Genomic DNA, 20760 nt, shown 5'->3' on the forward strand with positions numbered 1-20760 from the left:
ACCCCCACTACTTTGAACCCTTTACTTTGCTTGCTGTGGTCTGAGGTATCATTTCCATTCAAATTCAATTTAATGGAGAATAGTACACTAAATTAATATACTTAAATGCAATAATAACTTTATGCACTAGTTATGCAGCAATAATATGTATTATGCTAACAAGGTTATGTTATTAAATATGTATATTACAATATCGAGTTTACTATTTATGTATTACATTATCGAGTTTACTATTTATGTATTACATTATTGAGTTTATACTATATTGTTATACTTGTAAAGTTATAAGTGGCATAGCTAATTATCATAGATAATAAAATTATCTATTAATGGCAACCTTCATGATTCGCAAAATCTTAAAAACCATATGAGGAAACCACAAAATGGACCATAAAAACCATAAAATCAAAGCACTTTGCTATCACTATTCTTTTTTTTTATTATTATATTGATGATCCTTTATGATGGATTCAGTGATTAAAACTTGTAACAAATGTGGAAAGGCCTGGGTGCAATTTGTTTACATCAGTAGTAAATAACAGATAAATCTATAAAATCTGAACTTACTAAATCTGAAGTCAGAACTAAAATAAAAAATATTGGTATATATCTTACCACATTAAAGATTCCAAGTCCCATTCTTACACCACTTTCATAATGCCTTTTGCTTTCCTCATTTTCCCAAAACCTGTTTTCCAGAATTTGCAAGCATTCTCTATAATCAAAATAATTCTTTTCATCAAATTAACTGTTACAGTTTTACAATACTAAAACTGAGAAAACTAACATTAAAATAGAAAAAAAACCTATTACAATATTAGCATTAAGAGTAGAAAAATGCTGAAGAAAGCACAATTATAAATCAGCCATTAAAAAAAAAAAAAAAAAAAAAAAAAACTTTGTACATCCCTTCTAATAATTATTTTCAATCCTTTAAATTTATTCAAACTACCCACTTCCACAACACCAGGTGGAAGTTTATTCAGCCAAAAATCAATTACCTCAGTCTAAAAGATCCTTTTCTAATTTAAATTTGTTCCTTACCTATGATCTGAAAAAGAAAATAAGTAAGCTATCAGCACACCCTATTCAAACCAATTAAAGCCTTAAACAATTCAATTGGGCTACCCTGCAGATTACTAGTTTCTAGATGGTACAATTTACAGAACTCAAGTCTTTCTTGGTAAGAGTACCCTTTTATGCTAAATCCAAACTAATCTTGTTGTTCTTCTCTGCACTGTACCAACAGATCTACATACTTTCTATGATGAAGTTTCCAAACCTGCTTGCATTATTGAGAATGTTGCCTAACATTGCTTTATATGACAAGATCTTTTTATCCCTGACAATCTCTCTCTCTCTCAGGGTAATTCAGAAATTTTTTTTTTTTTGCTGGTGCAGCATAAGCCTCAGGCTTCCTTGTACCACATAGCTAATAATAATAACAACACAAGCACCCAGCAGAGCAGTTCAATCGAATTATAAGGCACTCAGAGACAATCCCAAAATTTCTCACTGAAGGAGTCACATATCTGAAGCCTAAAGATGAAGATAAAAGAAACCCAGCGAAATACAGGCCAATCACATGCCTCCCAACGATGTACAAGATCCATCCTGACCAGCTGCATAACTAAGAAGATATCAGACCACTTAGAGAGTCAGAACATAATGGCCGAACAGCAGAAAGGATGCAAGGAGCAATTAACCATAGATGCCGCAGTTATGGAGCAAGCCTTCAAGAAACACCGCAGCATATACACGGCCTACATCGATTACTGCAAGGCCTTCGACTTCGTACCTCGGAGCTGGCTAATAGATACCCTGAAAATGTACAAGGTCAATCCGATAGTGACAAACTTCCTAGGAGCAACAATCGTGAAATGGAGTATCACCATTAAGGTCAAGAACGTCACACCAGGCCAATCCCCATTAGAAGAGGAATCTTCAAGGAGATGCTCTGAGCCCACTATGGTTCTGTCTAGCACTCAACCCACTATCCACCATGCTCAATGACAGCAAGTATGGATATAACCTCAAAGAAGGAAGAAAGAACCTGTACACCCCTCACCCACCTGATGTACATGGATGACATCAAGCTCACGTGGCAACCGAGAAGCAACTCCAGCAACTACTCCGGATCACAGAAGAATTCAGCAAGGACATTAGGATGGAATTTGGTCTAGAAAAAAGCAAGATCCACACACTGCACCAGGGAAAATTAGTTGGCCGAAACTACCAGCTGCTGACTGGTAAAGAGATTGAAGCTATGACAGAAGCAGAAACCTACAAATACCTAGGGATGATGCTTTTTTTTTTTTTTTTTTTTTTTTTTGTTATTTGTTGCCGGCTTCTGTGGTCATAATGCACCTCCCAAGGTTTTTGCACTACTCTGATCCATGCCCGAGGCGGGATTCAAATCCGCGACCTTTGGGTTGCTAAGCAGGCACTTTACTCACCCGGCTAGCCCAGTCGGCTAGGGATGCTGCAGGCTGAGCACTTAGAGTACAAGGAAATCAAGAAGTGCCTGACCAAAAAATATCATCAGAGACTCAGAAGCTTGCTGAAAGCAAAATTGAATGGAGGGAACACAGTTAAAGCTATAAACACCTATGCAGTTCTAGTACTAACATACATATTCAGGGTCATAGATTGGACTAACACCGAGCTAGAAGATATCATGTGAAAGACAAGGACAATGATGACCAAGATTCGCCAACACCACCCGAAGTCAGCAGTGGAGAGACTAACAATACCTCGGAAAGAGGGAGGAAGGGGTCTGATAGACCTGATAGAGCAACAAAAAACAGCGATAGTTAACCTGAAGGATTACTTCGAGAACAACACAGCACTACTCCACCAGGCCATAAGGAAGATAAATAAGTGGTATACCCCACTCAACCTAAGTGAGGAACCCCCACCCACTCAGACGGCACAAGAAATGAAGTTAGAAAGATGGGCAAAGAAGACACTCCATGGCAGACACTACAATGACCTCTATCAAGATCACATCGATAACACTGCTTCCAATGCATGGCTCACAAGTGGGACGCTCTTCCCCGAGACTGAAGGATTCATGCTGGTCATCCAAGACAAAGTAATCAACACCAGAAACTACAGAAAATACATAGCAAAGGAGCCTAGAATGTCAGAAGACATACGTTGATGATGCCACCTGTACTCAGAAACGATCAAACACATCACTGCGGGGTGCAAGGTGATCACCCAGACTTAGTACACTCATAGACACGACCAGGTAGCCAGAATAATACATCAGAAGCTAGTGAGGAAATACCAGTTGACCAAAGAAAGTGTACCATACTACAAGTACGAACCCCAGGCAGTACTAGAGACCCGAACCCACAAGCTATACTGGGACTGCGCCATAATATTGGATAAGACCATCCCGCACAACAGACCAGACATAACCCTTGAGGACAAGATGGAAAAGGCTACCTACCTGAAAAGCGTTCATTAGGGCAGGTGCGATTAGGGCAAGTTACCATTGAGGCAAGTGACCATTGGTGCTTCTGAGCACTAATGGTCACTTGCCTCATTCATAAAAAAAAATTTATTTTTTTATGAATGTATTTCTGAATATGACCATGATTCTAAAGAAAAAAGGTTAGGTTAGGTTAGGTTACCCCCTCCACTTTGGGAAGAGTTCAAGCTTGCATGGGATTCAAGTGGAGGCAAGCTGACTTTTTTCACCATTATGGAAAGCGTTCATTAGGGCAGGTGCAATTAGGGCAAGTTACCATTGAGGCAAGTGACCATTAGTGCTTCTGAGTACTACTAAAGTGATACTAAATCGATGTTATTGTGTGTTGTGTTCATGCACCAATCAGCACATCATTTGCCATGCCTACCTGTCAATCAATATATCATTCTCGACTTCTGCTCCAGACCGATAACACCTACCATCTGTTTACCGAGCGAGCAGCGCTAGAGTGCCGTATCAGGAAACTAATTTTTCGCACAAGTTATCCGACATTTCTCGTCATTCTCGTGTTGGCTTTCTTTACCTTTGTCATGGTTTAAATTAGATTTTAAACCATTTCCAACAACTTCATATGAATTACTTCAAAATGAATTTCCTTTACAAGAAGTGAGTACTTTCATGACATGTAATACAATTCATACTTCATTAAAATAGAAACGGATACCAACTATGGCCACTTCAATTTTTTTTTTTTTTTTCTTTTTTTATGTAAACCCCAAACACGAGAAGTATTAGAACCTATAGTACTTAGTGCCGTGCTTGGGTTGGAGGTTGAGAAGACGAAAGAAGATATTTGTTGACATTGGACTTGAACTTCTGTACACTAATTTTCAGGAAATATGTATGAAGGAAGGTTGTTCCAGAAAACGGCAGTTAAATGAATAAACGAGGAAGATGAAAAGTTGATTCTGTGAGTTTGAAGTTGGACAGTAAATAGATGTTGGCTGGTGGCAGCACGTGACCAGCCAACATCTATTTACTCTATAATTTCCACTCTCTCTTTCAAAACTGTTTTGAAAGAGAGAGCGGGATTATAGAAGCCATCTGAGAAGAACAGTGCTCATGGAAGAATCTGTAGAAGAGGCATGCAGCAGAAACACTATGTCTATGAGACGGCGAGTGGAGAGACTGTTAGAGATGAATCATTAATTAACATAACTGCTCTCTTCTGAATGGAATCAAGAAGCCTGAGAGAAGTTTTGGGGGCACCACCCCAATGTGGGAACAATATTCCATGGGGCGGATTTGCGATTTATACAGAGTGAGCAGCTGTTTGGAAGAAAAGTAATGCCGAAAGCGAAAGAGAAAACCAAGTTTTTTAGATGCAGAAGAAGCAATATTTGTAATGTGCTTGTACCAAGAGATATTAGAAGTCAGGGTAATTACCAAAAGAGATATATCATTTTGCCTAGAAATCGGAGTCTCACTAGAGATAAGCATAGGAGCAGAAGAATCTTTTTTGCGAGATATAAGACAAGACTGAGTTTTAGAAGGGTTGAAATCAACTAAGTTGTTTTTGCCCCACTGGAAAATAACCTGAAGATTGGCATTTAAGGAATTGGTAGCAGATTTTAGAGAAGTTGAAGCTGATTGAGCAGGACAAGGTTTCTAAAAATGGAAAGTGGAATGCAATGTGCTATCATCAGCAAAACTATGGATAGGATTTCCAGTCAATGGAAGAAGGTCATTAATATACAAGAGGAAAAGAGTGGGCAAAAGAACTGAAACTTGGGGAACACCGGTGGGAGCAGAGATGGGCAAAAGTTGCGGCCAATAGCTTTGGCAAGAGACCAGAATGCTCGGCTATCATTAGGGCAAGAAGCAAGTTTTCTACTCTTAGCCTGTTCAAACTCTAGTTTGGACTGATTAATAACTGCTTTCAAATTGTTGTGAGCTTTGGTGTAGGCAGAAAATGAAACTAAAGAATTAGAAACAAGCCAATTACGATATGCAACATTCTTCTCTTGAACAGCCTTAGCACATTTATTGGAAAACCAAGGTTTAGATAAAGGATGAGATTTTAAAGTGGAGTGTGAGATAAAGGATTCCATTCCTGCGAGAATAATTTCACTGACACGATCTGAGCAAAACATCAGAAGTTTTGAAACAGTATTCCGACCAAGGAAAAGAAGAAAAGAAGTCTCGCAGGTCATCCCATTTTGCATTCTTGTAATGCCAAACAATGCAAGGTTGGGAATAGCCATGAGATAAAGGTTCCATTGGAGAAGAGACAATCACTAAGTTGTGATCTGAAGTGCCAAAGGACCTCTCACTTCGACCATGTACTTAGAAGGGTTGTTTGTGAGAAAAAGATCAAGCGTATTGGCTGTATGATTAGGATTGTCTGGTATTCTTGTAGGTAAATGAACAATCTGTGTAAGGTCATTAGTAATTGCAAAAGCCTCAGCATCTCGACCAGCTGGGGTTGGTGTGACTAGAAAACGGAAACCAGCTGGAGTTGTGAACATTAAAATCACCAAGGATCTGTTATTTGGTTTTTAGGAGCATTAGCAACTAAGGCCATATTGCTCCAGGATATGCGGTGGTCATTCCCTGACCTTTCCACATCCTCCATATTTGGTGGTGACGGGCTCAAACCCCGGTCTAATCAAGAAGCGTGTGCTACGCACTGCTGCTCCTTCCCACCTGGCTGCGGAGGCGCCAAATTCACCAAGGAAAATTACCTCACTGTTAGGAAAGTTCAACTGGAGAAAGTCAAGCTGCAAAGAGAGGAAGTCAAAGAGCTCCAAGTAATTAGTGGAGTTGGGAGAACAGTAGAGACAACGGATGAATTTGACACAATGAGGTAGAGAGATTTTAAGCCAGAGAAGATCAAAGAGAGGAGATTCCAAATTGCCAAGTCTCGGACAGGGAATATCAGAATGGACATATGCACAAGTACCACCTTTGAGGCGAAAGCAATCATACAGCAAATAATTTCGGCATCTGAGATAAGCAGTAGTTGAATCAACCGATAACTGAGATTCTGTCAGAAAAGGTACATGGGGTTTGGCAGACTGCAAGTGGAAATGGACAACATTGAGATTAGAATTGAGACTATGTATATTTGTGAAATGAATTAGGAAGTGCTTGGGAGGTTTAGATCTTTTTGCAGATAAGCTTACTCTATTAGTTTGACAATTCATGGTGTATTCAATAGTAAGAAAAAGTGGCTGAGACATGCTGTATGAAGTAATGAAATTTTTGGATAGGGCATACACATGGTAAGAATATACTCAGATCCTTGACATAACGTGGCCTTGACAATGCTCCCTGCATACACACTATTCGGACTCCCTCACTATCTGACAGAATAGAGGTAGCAAGATTATACACTAGCTGATCCAGAAGCCTCGTAGAGAGTTACCAATAGGTTCGGTCTGGTGTACTAACTAGCGGCCAGCCTGCGAACACCGTTTTAGAGCTGTACCCTCGAAATGTAAGAAATATTGGATCTCGCCACGATGTTCATCATAACCTCAAAAGTCATCAATCATACACTTCAAATGGATTTATATAATATATTTTATGCGAATTATTTCATTGTACAGTAGTACAATGAAAAATTCCATTCATTGTACTGAAATTATTTTTTCAAATAAAAATAATGCAGCAATACTTTTATTTATTTTACTGTACCAGTTTCATAATGAGTTCCTGCAGTAAAGACGTTTTTAATGGCTGCCACTGTGACAGTATCAGTGACACTATCAGTCTCAGAGTAGAGTGGCAGCAACTCATTATGTACCTGGTACATAATTTAATTTTTTTTAGCTAATGCTGTATAAGCTTGCTTTTTCTTTTATTTTTTTTTCATTATTTGCCATTAATAATACTACTTGTGTTGACTTTGCAAAGTTAATACATTGTTAATAAATCATTGCTCTCCTTGCAAAAAGAAAAGCCATGTACAAGGGGGGGGGTATCAAAAAGTTTTATCCTGACCTTCTGTATATTCTATTAAACATTATGTTTTATTGACTGTATTGCTTGTTTTTTCTATTAATATATGCCAGAAGTTTCCTTGCTCTAACTCTTATATTTCTTTTGTTACAGAGCTGAATGTGTGAAAGTGTCATCGTGAATAAAGTTGAATATCAATCCACATTATCACATTCCTGTTTTTGCAAGGCAAACAGCCAAGGACTATCCATGAAGAGATTTCTGCAGTGTATGGGAATATCTGACCATCGTATGAAGTTGAAAAACATTGGTGGAGATAGTTCAAGCGTAGCTGAGAGTGTCCACGATGAGCAAAGAAGTGGGCGGCCATTTACAACTCAGACTCCTAAACTTGTGGAGAAAACTGAACAGCTGATCATCAATGGCCACTGGATAACAATTAAACAGATAGCTGCTGACACTGGGGTAAGCTATGGATCAGCACAGAGCATAATTCACAATTATCTGAATACAAATAAGTATATGATTGCAGATGATACAAAAGTTGGCAGGGTTGTTAATGACAGTAAAGACAGTATGCTACTCCAACTGGATCTAGACAAGTTGGGCAAATGGGCTGAGAAGTGGTAACTGAAGTTTAACATTGACAAATGCAAAGTACTGCATATGGGTAGCAACAACCCAAGAGAAACGTACCAACTGTGTGGTACTACACTCAGGGAAGTGGAAAGTGAAAAAGACCTGGGGGTAATAGTGCAGTCAAATATGAAGTTTGCTGAGCAGTGCAGACAGGCTGCCAGGGCAGGCCATGGAGTCTTGTCAATGATATATAGGAATTTTGCCAGCAGGGACAGGGAAGTGATTATCCCATTGTACAAGGCAATGATCAGGCTACACCTAGAGTACTGTGTATAGGTCTGGAGGCCTCATTTTAGGAGGGATGTAGAGTTGCTAGAATGAGTACAAAGAAGGGCTACAAATTGGTGAGGAGAACAAAGGGGTGCTCTTACCAAAAAAGGCTTCTGCAAAGTTCTGCAAATTGCAGCACCTGGAGAGTAGGCACCTGGGAGGCAATCTGATAGAGGTGTATAAGGCCTTGAATGGGTTGAGCAAGCTGAATGCTGATGGGATTCTTCCTCTTGCTCAGATTAAGAACCTGAGGGGGTATAGATTCAAATTGAAGAAAGACAGTTGTAGAATAAATGTGCAGAAGTTTGCCTTTAGCCAGCGGGTGGTTGATTGGTGGAACAGACTTCCATCTTTTATGGTGGAAGTTGATAGCCTAAATAAATTTAAGGCTGAGCTGGACAGGCATTTGGAATGAATGGAGGGTTTTTTTTTTTTTTTGATTTCTTGCATCATATGCCTCTACTAATGCTAAGCACGATGGAGTCCTTGATTGCTTACGTCAAGAAAAAAGGTAGGTCTGCTGTGCTGAATTGATCACTATATGTGACAGCGAACCTGTTTTTTCCCAACTGGTGAGTATGGATGAATCATGAATACACGACTTTGACCCAGAAATGAAATAGGTTTCAAAACAATGGAAACATCCATCATCATCACCAACTCCCAAAAAGGCCAGCATTCAACCATCTGCAGGGAAGATGTTATTGTCAGTTTTCTGGGATGAGATAGGCATTATTCTCACAGATCATCTGGAGAAGGGATTCTTTTTCTGTCAGGGATAAGGAGATGGTTATCCCATTGTATAATGCAATGGTTAGACCACATCTCGAGTACTGCATACAGGTCTGGAGGCCTCATTTTAGGAGGGATATAAAGTTACTGGAAAGGATACAAAGAAGGGCAATGAGATTGGTGAACCATCAATGCATATTACTACAGCAAATTACATGTGGCAATTAAGGAGAAGTGACATGGAATGCTCAGCAAAAGTGTGCTGTGGCTTCATGACAAAGCACAGGCCCACAATGTTGTTGCAACCACTGATCTTGCCCAGACGCGAGGTGTTCATATCTTGCCGCACCTGCCTTATTCCTCCTGACTTGGCACCTTACGAGTCCTTCCTCTTTCCACAGTGAAATGATTTTTGCATGGAAAGCATTTTTTGGCAATGCAGAGGTAATATCTGCGACAGAAGCATGGTTTCAAGAGCAAAGACCTTCTACAAAAATGGCATAAGTGGCACAAAAAAAATGGTAGAAATTGCTTTGAGTAGTGACTACATATAAAAGGAGTAATATATGTTCTTAATCTTCTGGGACATGTAGAACATGGTGATGTGGAAGAATATTTTGATACCCCCCCCCCCTCTTGTATTTCTACTTCATTTCAAATTTTGAAAGGAAAAGAGAAGAAGACCTTGCAAGAAAACCTTCATATAATTTTTTGGAAGTTTTACCACCCTTCCTCTTCAATGAAACCATCGTTAACTTTAACAAGAGTATGCTTAATTATGAAGCCAGTTCCTTGGGGAAATGTCATCCTTCAGATTTAGCATAGAAAAGTGTAGAGTTTTTCCAACTTAGAGAGAGGAGGGGGGGAAAGAAAAAAAAAAAAAAACAACCTTCATTAGTATTCCTGTAATCTACAGTCCATTCTAGGCCCTAGTTCAGCATTCAGTCACTTCAGCAGTGATTATTTCATAATACACTAAACATCTGAATATTTAATAATGAGCATAATTACACTATGAATACTCTTCCAAATAGGTAAGTATAAAAATGGATTTAAACACTAAAGGGCAACATCATAGGATTTGTAGTGCTATCTTACATTGTTAGCATTAGTATTTAAAAATAATACAAGGAAACAGGTTTATGCAAGTATATCAAAAAATTGCCTACTTATTGCATGCACTGTTTGCAGCATATATGTAGAGCTCCATATCTACATGTAATGCCATGGCAGGTGTGTGTGTGTGTGTGTGTGTGTGTGTGTGTGTGTGTGTGTGTGTGTGTGTGTGTGTGTGTGTGTGTGTGTGTGTGTGTGTGTGTGTGTGTGTGTGTGTGAATAGATAGTTGGGAAATTTAGTGTTTTGACAGATGCATTTGAATGCTTGAAGAAAAATAAAAGTTACTCCTTGAAGAAACAAAATCAGAGGACTCAAGTACTCATTGCCCAATGTTGGAGCTGTCATGCATCACAGATCTCCATGAGGTGAGAGTGCTGGTCCTGCAGGCTGTAGCAGCTTCAAGTATATTCTGCTATGCCTTTAAAAAATATATTTTTTTATATTTTTCCACTTTTTCCACTCATGGCCAGTGCCTGATTGTATTGTCACACTAGCCAGCTCTGCACACAGAATATAGCTATTCTTGGTAATATCATGATTAGGGGAATGGGGATTTTTTATGCAATAAGAATAAGCAGAACAGAATCAGAATATGTCTTCCAGGGAGCAAAGTTTGCTATACAGGTGACCCCCCACTTAACACTGATAATTCGTTCCAGAAAAACAGAGCGCTAAGTGAATCAGTGCTAACCGAGCTCTGCATTCCCATAAAGTAACATATGTATTTGTAAGTTGCGGTCGGTGCCATAGGATATTTCCTAATCAATAATAAACGGTAGTGAAAAGATGCACAAATGTCGGTCAAAATATTTAATATTCAAATATTTGTACATATAAAATATTCTGCATTACTTACGTATATAATTATGTGGTAACTACTTACGTATCAAAATTAAACTTAAAATTCCAATTAAAATCATGAATTTAATTGATGAATTTAATCATGAAAATTGTGTCGATTTTGGGTTGAACTTTGGCTCACTTCTAAATAAACTAAAAAAGGGGTATTAATTTTAAATCCCCTGCAGCGTTACCACCCAACAATAAAGTCATCCGAACCTTCGCCACTTTGAAACCTGGCATGTTTTTTTCTTCTTTCAATATGAAACTTCTTTTAGGCATTCGTTTCCACAAAAGTCCTGCTTCATCTATGTTATAAACTTGTTGAGAAGTATAGCACACAATACCAATCTTCAATAATTTTAACAAGTTCTTTTTTGAAAGTTTCGGCTCCTTGATCTGCACTTGCGGCTTCTCCCTAGATTTTAAATCTATTCAACCAGCCGTTACCAGTTTTAAATGGTTCCACATTTTTTTTTCTTCTTTAGGTGAGTTTTCTTCAGATCATCATATTGGCTAATCTCTCTCTCTCTCTCTCTCTTTCTCTCTCTCTCTCTCTCTCTCTCTCTCTCTCTCTCTCTCTCTCTCTCTCTCTTTTTTATAATATTTCACTTAACTGAATTCTGCATTGGATATTATCTTCAATAAAATTAGTTAACGTCTTTCCATTTCAATCCTAATAACCGGCCTAGCCCTAGTTGCTTGCAGTGGAACAGCTATCTTTCCCGCTGCTAAAATTAATTCTTTATTTTTTTTATAATTGTTCTTACAGTTAAACTTGCAAGTCCTAAATTATGGCACACATTCGCTTGTCGTTGATGGGAATCGATTTGCTTCAAAACGTCTAATTTAATTTTCAAATTTAGTCTTTTTCTTACATTTATAGTCTTTGTACTGTGTCCAGACGTTGCTTTTTCATTCTTATCGGCTATGATTAACACTTCGAAAATGTAACTGCGTTGGTTGCATTAATTAAGATACAATGTTTAAGTAAACTGTTCATTACGCACAATGTCTAATACTGTACTGAGTGATGACTAGACTTTGGATAAATGCATATAACGCAAATATTACAAGCAATATACTTGATCATTTTTTAAAATGTTGCTCTCGTAACACGTAACAAGTCACTGTACTGCAATTAAATTAGTGTGCGAGAAAATTTCACTGAGCGTGGGAAAATTTCTCAAGTCGGCATGGGAAACGTTTTAATGTTGTTTTGCTATTCATTTTCAAGCAATCGGCAACATCAAATGAAACGATTTCGTTAAATATGCCAAAAATGCAATCTATAAAAGAGCGTTATAGTGATCTGTGACAGCATTATAGTCAGATACAGGTTATAATATAAGAACAGCGTTATAGCGAATCAGCATAAAGCGAACCTGCTGTATTACAGAATAATTCTTTTAAGAGCAAAAAAAGTGATATTGCTGTACATGCTGACACAAGATTTATGTGTAAGTCATAGTTTAGAGTCTCTTCACATACTTTTATCTAGAACACCATTACATCTAAATAGCTGGTACTAATGATATTAAGCATTAGTAGGGCAGCTGCAACCCTATGTGCCGCCAGTAAGCGAAATCAAATTTGCTGCCCCAAAATATTTGGATAAAAAATAAAATAAGGCATAAATGATTATTATTCATTTATTGAAAAAGAAAAGAATTACAACATATCTCACATATAATATAATAAAACAACAAACAAATATAACAAAATCATTCTGAAAATAAACTTTAAATTCTAAATCGCACTAATTGTACAATAATAAAATAAAAGTAAAATTATACAAATTTGTTACCTTGCTTTAAGAGATGCAAACTTATTATTTCATTTATGTTTATTTGTTCCAAAAGATCATTTCCTATTGAAATGATTGCCAAATTAGAGAGTTGTTATTGAGACTTTTTCAATCGTAAATAATTTTTGATTAATTTTAATTTTGAAAAACTCCATTCACCTGAGGCAACTGAAACTGGTAAAGTTAGAAAATTTCTTAATGCAACTGCTACATTTGGAAAAGTATCTATAAAATCATTTTCAAAAAAATATTGTAACACTTCAAATGGAGTATATAAATTTGAAGTACTCTTAAGTTCTTCAGATAATGCAAAACCATCAATATCCCCTGGGGCTCAACATCTGGTGAGTATGGGCTTGGCACACCCAGGATCCTGAGCTGGATATCATCATTCTTCTCTTTCTTGGTGATTCCCTTCTACTCTCTCTCTCTCTCTCTCTCTCTCTCTTTCTCTCTCTCTCCCTCTCTCTCTCCCTCTCCCCCTCTCTCTCTCTCTCTCTCATTTTTTTTATGCTGGTGCAGCATAAGCCGCAGACTTCGTTGTACCATACAGCTAATAATAATAAATAATAATAATGCCACTTAACTTAATATGTAAATCTTTGCAATGATTTAATAAATCGTCATCTGACCATTTTTTTTTTTTAATTCAGAAATATTATAAAACATTTTAATATTCTACATGTTCTTTCATATCTGCAAACCTTTCAGTTAACAAGAAAATTTTTGTCTCCATAATTTGAAAGAAATTAATTTTGAAATTTTGTTGCGGATCCTGAATACCTTCATCCCTACTTTCATAATCGAAATGAGGTTTTTTTCAATCTTTTCCTTTCAGTGCTTACTTCTGGAAATGAAGCTTCAATGCCAATGATAGCAGCCATATTATTAGCTGAATCAAGAATTTTTTGACTGCTTCCTCTATTCTATTTTCTTTAAAATATTCCATGATATTCTGTAGACATTCAAGTACTTCACATATATCAGAATTTTTTTTTTTTAGCATTTTACTTATCAGATTAATTTTATTTAAAATATCATGCCAAATTATAACTGAACAAAGAAACTTATAAGATGTTATTTTTAAGGCTATTGATTTAGCATGATTCCTTGTATTAACATTTTTATTTTCATCTTCAGTGATTACAGCAAAATACTAGAAATGACTAGCTTCTCTAGTCATTTCTAGTATTTTTTCTGTAATATTTTGTGAAATTATTTCAATAATTTAATTTTGTATTTGGTCACCTAAATAATGCAAGATATTTTTCGATTCAGATTTCTGAATATGGCGAATATGTTCTGCCATAACTGAATCAAATTTAGCAATTTTTTCAGAACGTTTTAAAAAAAACTTTACCATTGTCATTTTTCATATAAATCTTTTGAAGATCCACTGAATGCTATACATTGCCTTGCTAAAAATAGAATCATATATATTATTCTGGCTGAACTCCAGAACATGGATATCTCCATTGCTGGCATGGCCGAAGAGTGGAGAGATTGTCCGGTCGAGTTCTGTGATTGGCTAATTATTGGGAATGCATAATTTACCTCATTTTGCATCTCTGATTGAATGTATGAAAATTCGCTTCTGATTTTAGGGGAAATGTGAAATTATCGTGCTGTTGTTTAGTCATTGTCATGCTGCTCTGTTGCCTTTGGTTATTTTTTGTTATTGTTATTTCATGTTATTCTGTTTGCAAAAGGATGGATGTAAGAGTGTAACTGAATGGTGTACGAGTGTAAATTTGATACCTTTGGAATACATGTTTTGAGTGTGGATGTTTGAAGTGTACTGGCATGCAAGGACTGATGGAGATTTTTTTTTTTTTTTTTTGCTTTCAAGTTTTTTCTTGATGATTTGATGTTTTTCGGAGCAATTGTATGTATGAGTTGTTAGTATCAGGTTCTCTTTATATATTAGCGGGGGTGTGGGGGAAGCAGCCCCCAGACAAAAAAAAAAAAAAAAAAAACACAATTTCTGTTAACATTCACGAGCAATTCTCATCATCAATGCACGTGAAATCGTCTAGTAATGAATGCAGGAGAAGAATCAGTGGTAGCGGTTGTATGTAATGGTACTTTTTATTTGTTTAAAAAAATTTCCGTTTTTTTTCTTCATTAGTAGAGGTATAGATGCAAGAAAGAAAGCTTATGCAGCATCAGCCAAAAAAAAAAAAAAAAAAAAAACCCACTTCCACTTCACCCCTCTGTTCGTTCAAAATACCTGTCCAGCTGAGCCTTAAATTTATTTAGGCTATCAACTTCCACAAGGGATGGAAGACTATTCCACCAACCAACTACCCACTGGCTAAAGGCAAATTTCCGCACGTATATTCTACATCCGTCTTTCCTCAATTTGAATTTATGCCCTCTCAGGTGATTATTCTGAGCAAGAGGAAGAATTCCATCAGCACTGAGCATGCTCAAACCATTCAAGGCTTTATACACCTCTATCAGATCACTTCGCCGGTGCCTAGTCTCCAGACACTGTAATTTGCAAAACTTAAGCCATTCTTCGTAAGAGCAACCCTTTATCCCATTCACTAATCTTGTTGCCCTTCTCTGTACTCGTTCCAGCAGCTCTACATCTTTCTTGAAATAAGGCCTCCAGACCTGTATACAGTACTCAAGGTGTGGCCTAACCATTGCCTTATACAAGGGAATAATCACCTCCTTATCCCTGCTAGAAAAATTCCTGTATATCATTGACAAGACACCATGAGCTACTCTTGCAGCCCGTCTGCAAAGCTCAGAAAACTTCATATCTGCCTACACAATTACCCCCAGGTCCTTTTCATTCTCTACCACTGTCTGTGTAGTACCACAGTGTTGATACGTTGCTCTGGGGTTGCTGTTTCCCATATATAGTACTTTACATTTGTCAATGTTAAACTTCATTTGCCACCTCTCAGCCCATCTGCTCACCCTTTCCAGATCCTGTTGCAGCAGCATAGTGTCAGTAGTGTCCTTAACAACCCTGCCAACCTTTGTATAGTCTGCAAACTTGGACATTAAGCTTGATATACCATCATCAATATTATTTATAAATACAGAAAACAATAATGGACCCAACACAGAACCCTGAGGGACTCCATTAATAACATTAATCCACGATGAGCAGTGTCCATTGATTACCACTCTGTCTTCTCCCCCTCAACCACCCCTTTATCTACAGCAGCAATTTGCCTCCAGTGCCACACTGCTCCAATTTGTGCAGCAGACTTCCATGTGCAACAGTATCAAAAGCCTTTCTAAGATCCAAGTATATAATATCAAAGTTATTCCCTGCATCCAGCTCTTTTGTGACTGCATCATAGTGTCCGATCAAATTGGTCAGGCAAGACTTTCCCTTAACAAAACCATGCTGGGTCCGAGCTATAACTGAAGTCTTGTCTAGATGATCCTGCAGTGCTTCTTTTACCAGTGCCTCCATTAATTTTCCTGGTACAGAAGTTAAACTCATTGGTCTATAATTACTTGTGTCAGCCTTTGATCCTCCTTTGTGAATTGGGGGTCACATTTCAATATCTCCAGTCTATGGGTACCTCTCCTGAGTCCAAGGAAGCTCTCATAATTATGGCTAAGGGTTTGCTTACTTCCTTTAATATAACTGGATAGATCCCATCCACCCCAGGTGCCTTTCTTGTGTTTATCTTCAACAATTTCTCCTCCACTTTACTCTCAGTTATTACAAGATTATCTAGCTTACTGCTAGAGTTGAATACACCTCTGGCATTCCCCTCGCTGAATAACTCCTCATGTGTGAATGTCGATGCAAAATATTCACCTAGTTTGTTAGCTACCTGAGCAGGATCATCAACAGTTGAACCATTGATATCATGTGGACCAATCTGATTCATCCACTTCCTTCTAGAGTTTACATAAGTAAAGAACTCTTTCCTGTTTTTCTTTGCATCCTTTGCCAAAGATTTCTCATAATCTGCCTTTGCCTGCCTAACCTCCTTTGTGACTTGGTTAGACCAGCTTATATCTATCATAGGCTTCTGTGTCATGTGTTAATTTATATGTATCCCATGCATTTTTCTTCTCTGCCATATGTCTCATTAGTTCATTTGACATCGATTTAGGCCTAAACCTTGAATAATATTTCTTAGTTGGTACGTAAAGCCTAGTAGCTTCCGAGATAAGTTCTTTGAATGCTTCCCATTTTGAATTTGCTGTTGGTAACATCATCATTTGGTCTCACTGTATAGAATTTAAATACTGTCTCAGACCATCATAGTCGCCTTTACGAAAGCAATAACCCTTCCCTTTACCCCTGATGGTAGTTACCTCTTTGAGTAAATCCCACTTCAGCACACTGTGATCACTGCCACCTAGTGGTTCCTCTATCTGCAGATTCTTAAGGCATGAAGAATCAATACTGATAACCAAATCAAGTGTATTACTCCCTCTAGTTGCCTCCCGAACACACTGATGTAGAAAACAATCATCCAATAAATTCACAAAAGCCTTGCTAGTGTGTGAGTGACCAACCCACAAATTCCAGTCAATGTCTGGGAAATTAAAATCCCCCATTATAAGACTCTCTGATTTACTGGCCCACTCTATTTCCCTGTACAGTTTCTTATTATACTCACCAGAGTCATTAGGCCTATAACACACTCCTACTCTCAATTTTGATCTCCCAATGCTTATGTCACACCAAACTGACTCGACACTGCACTGTCCAGTGATGTTGACTGGCTTCACTTCCTTGGATTTTATGTGTTTCTTAACTAATAGCATAGCCCCTCCTTCCTTCCTATCCTGTTTATAATTTCTGTAGACGTTGTACTCCCCAAATTCCAGTTCTGCATTCCTTATATTTGTGTGACACCATGTCTCTGATATCCCAACAATATCCACCTTTGTTGCTTTGAGCAATACCTCAAATTCATCAAATTTATTTACCAAACTCCTAGCATTGGTGTACACGCAAGTATACATGCACCTGTTCCTATTCTTAGCTACCCTAACACAACCCACGAGTTTACTTGTACCGCAATGACTCCCAGCAGTCTGAAATATGCTGCATATTGTTTTCCAGGCTTCTGCTCATTCCAATAGAAGCAGTGCAAGAATCACTTTCACCTCTGCCAGTGGCTACTGTTAATCTATTAGTCCTTGTATCCCCCCAAGCTAGCAGTTTTTCGACCCATCTAACACTGCCTCGATAGCATCAGAAAATATTCTTGAACCCTTTCTATTTAAGTGTATCCCATCCCTGTAGAAGCGGTCTCTCGTGTTAACAAGTACAGACCAGGCTGAAAAAAATTCTACCCCTTGAGCCTTGCACAATCTTTCCAGGGCCGAATTGATCGACAAGACTCTCATCATATACTCCCTCCTATCGTGTCTGGGCAGAATTGCAGACACTTTCAAATTAAACCCTAATTCACGGCTTTTTTTCAACAGTGACCTGTACTTGTTAAGTAATTCTGCCGGTCTGCTACTCTTAATATCATTAGTGCCAACGTGTACAACAATATCACCTTTTGTGTCCTTAAAAGATGATATCCGCTCTACAACGTCATCAACCTTTGCCCCTGGCAGACATACCCTAGTTCTGTTCCACCTATCCTTTTTACAAAGCATGTTCCCCATATTGTGATGTCACATGACATCCCCCCAGTAATATGCAAGAGAGCGGGATAGCAGTGAGTGGGAGTTGTGTCACTGTCCTATCTCTGCTTTCTTGCCAAAGTACAGGGTTGTAGCCATGTTCTGGAGTATAACCCTGTGAAATATAAATATGAAATACAGACAGTGCCGGACCAAGGTATTTCCGTGGCCAGGGCAGAAAGATTTTTTGCAGGCTTCACCAAGGATATATATATTTTTTTGCCTCATTGTTCTTCTGTTTTTGGTGCCCCAAAAGAGAGTCCGGCTAGCCTGTACCTTAATCCAGCACTGAACACAAATACAGATAATAAGAAAATTAACGTAAGTCTGAAATGTCATGTACTGTATTTATTCAAATGAATTATTTGCTTGCCGTGTTGAATACTGGTAAACAACCAATCAGCTGACCAGCACAACTTCTGGGTATGTGAAACAGGAGGTTGGATAGGTTTCATGAGTACCACTAAGTTACAGAATGGTAATCTCTTTAACTCTTAATTCACGCTTAGTAGCAGCACTTATTGTCTCAATTGCCTGAAGGACAGAGATGCGAACTGTTAATGAGTTTCCAGTTAAGTCTCTCGTAATCCATTCATTATATGGAAATTTTTTTCCTACGGAAACTATTTTAAATGTAATTACCAAGGGGAATTCAAAAAATATCGTTAAATAGAAAATTCATTTTAAATAAGTTCATTAAACAGAGGTCCGACTTGTTTATGTCGGAAAAAAATATTTGCGCCCCCCCTCAACTGCTGCCAATAAGTGACACTTACCTCATCTACCCACTTGCGGCGGCCCTGAGCATTAGTATTAGGCAATGTTTTTTTTGCAAGCATCAGACTGGCCAAAAAAACATTGCCTAAGAACCTTTATTCAGAACTGAATCGAGCCACCTTTATTTCGAATAACAACAAGTGTGCAGCACAGCATGGCGTCTATAAGGTGTTTTAGTGCCTTTTGGTTAAATTCAGTGGCGTAATTATGTCAATGCAGTGCATTGGGCCCACAACTGAAAGGGAGCCCACTGCTCTACTGCCCGAAACAGAAAAAAATTTGAGTAAAAATGTAAGTTATTTAGTTATGTTTATGATAAAATTTACTATGTCTACAAACAATAATTTTTTTCACATGAAGCATGTTTATTGTTAGCTAGCTACACAGCACAAGTGAAACTGCAGTGAATAGCAGTGCAATGGTATTAGCATAGCTGCTGCTTCCAGGGCAATTTTTTTAAGGATTTTTTTATTTTTACCAAAACAAATATTTTCAAGGGGTGGGCCCACACTAAACTTTGCACTGGGGCTCATTTTTTCTAATTATGGCACTGGTTAAATTGTAACTATTCTTCCAGCAAAATATAGTGTAGCTATAAAGACAAAGTTGAAGGAAGAAGACTTCATTGCCAAACAGCTCTCTCCAGCATATCCCACACATTCCCAATGGGATTGAGATCAGGTGAATGTGATGGAAATCCATGTCATGATCTCCGAACCATTCTTGCACAATTCTGGCATGATGTGCTGTTGTACTGTCATCCTAAAGTGGTCATTACCTTCAGGATAAAAGTGTAGCAGCATAGGTACTCCCTGTGTGATATTGAACCTTCCACTGGTATCAACAGACACAGTCTGTGCCAACAAAATATTCCCCGTACCATGATACCACCTCCAGATGTTTGCGTTGTCTTAACAAGGCAAGCAGAGTCCATTGCTTCACGAGGTTCTCACCACACTCTCTACCTACCATCAGTGCAAAACAAAGTACATTGTGATTTGTCTGACCACATGACTTTGTTACATTGTTCCACTGTCCAATCAGACATTTTTGGCACCACTGCAAGGAAATTTTTCTGATTTTCTATGAAATAGATCATGCATTTTCCCCATTCTAGCATCAGATCATTACAGTCGATCAGCTTTTGTAGTCTTTATATTCAATGAGGTAACCTGTCATCACTCCCAAGTCACAATTTTCTTTGCATCTATTTGAATTTATTCACATTTATTTGCATTTCTTCTGTGTGTGACTGTCTTAATACAAAGATTTGTATTTTTTTTTTTTTTTTTTTTTGCCTAGTGTGTATTATAAATAACAGAAGATGCTAAGATGCTGGGAGTTGGGAACGAGAGTAGCCTTGTGCAGGCAAAGTTTTTACGGCTGAGGAACATAGAGAAGTTTTTTCTGTTTTATTAATTTAAATTGGCTTGAATTGGCATATTAACTTATTTTCTAGAGGAGCTCTATATTCCTAGTTAGGATACTTAGTTTAAATTTTAACGTAGATAGAGATTTTGTAGGTTATTACTTAGTATTGGTAAG

At 37.8% G+C, this 20760-nt stretch overlaps 1 protein-coding gene across 2 annotated transcripts in view; it reads right to left on the reverse strand.

Annotated features, from left to right (window-relative positions):
* Window positions 1-20760, reverse strand: part of LOC150087207 (tetratricopeptide repeat protein 39B-like) — a 349901-nt gene that overhangs the window by 141683 nt on the left and 187458 nt on the right. For both annotated transcript variants that reach the window (XM_090371071.1, XM_090371072.1), the window contains exon 7: window positions 616-715. In XM_090371071.1, the coding sequence (XP_090227197.1) occupies window positions 616-715 (100 nt within the window). The remainder of the gene's footprint in view (window positions 1-615; window positions 716-20760) is intronic.

The sequence above is a fragment of the Mastigoproctus giganteus genome, chromosome 4 (assembly GCF_048544385.1).
Source record: "Mastigoproctus giganteus isolate SK-2022 chromosome 4, ASM4854438v1, whole genome shotgun sequence".
In the NCBI taxonomy this organism is placed as follows: domain Eukaryota; kingdom Metazoa; phylum Arthropoda; class Arachnida; order Uropygi; family Thelyphonidae; genus Mastigoproctus; species Mastigoproctus giganteus.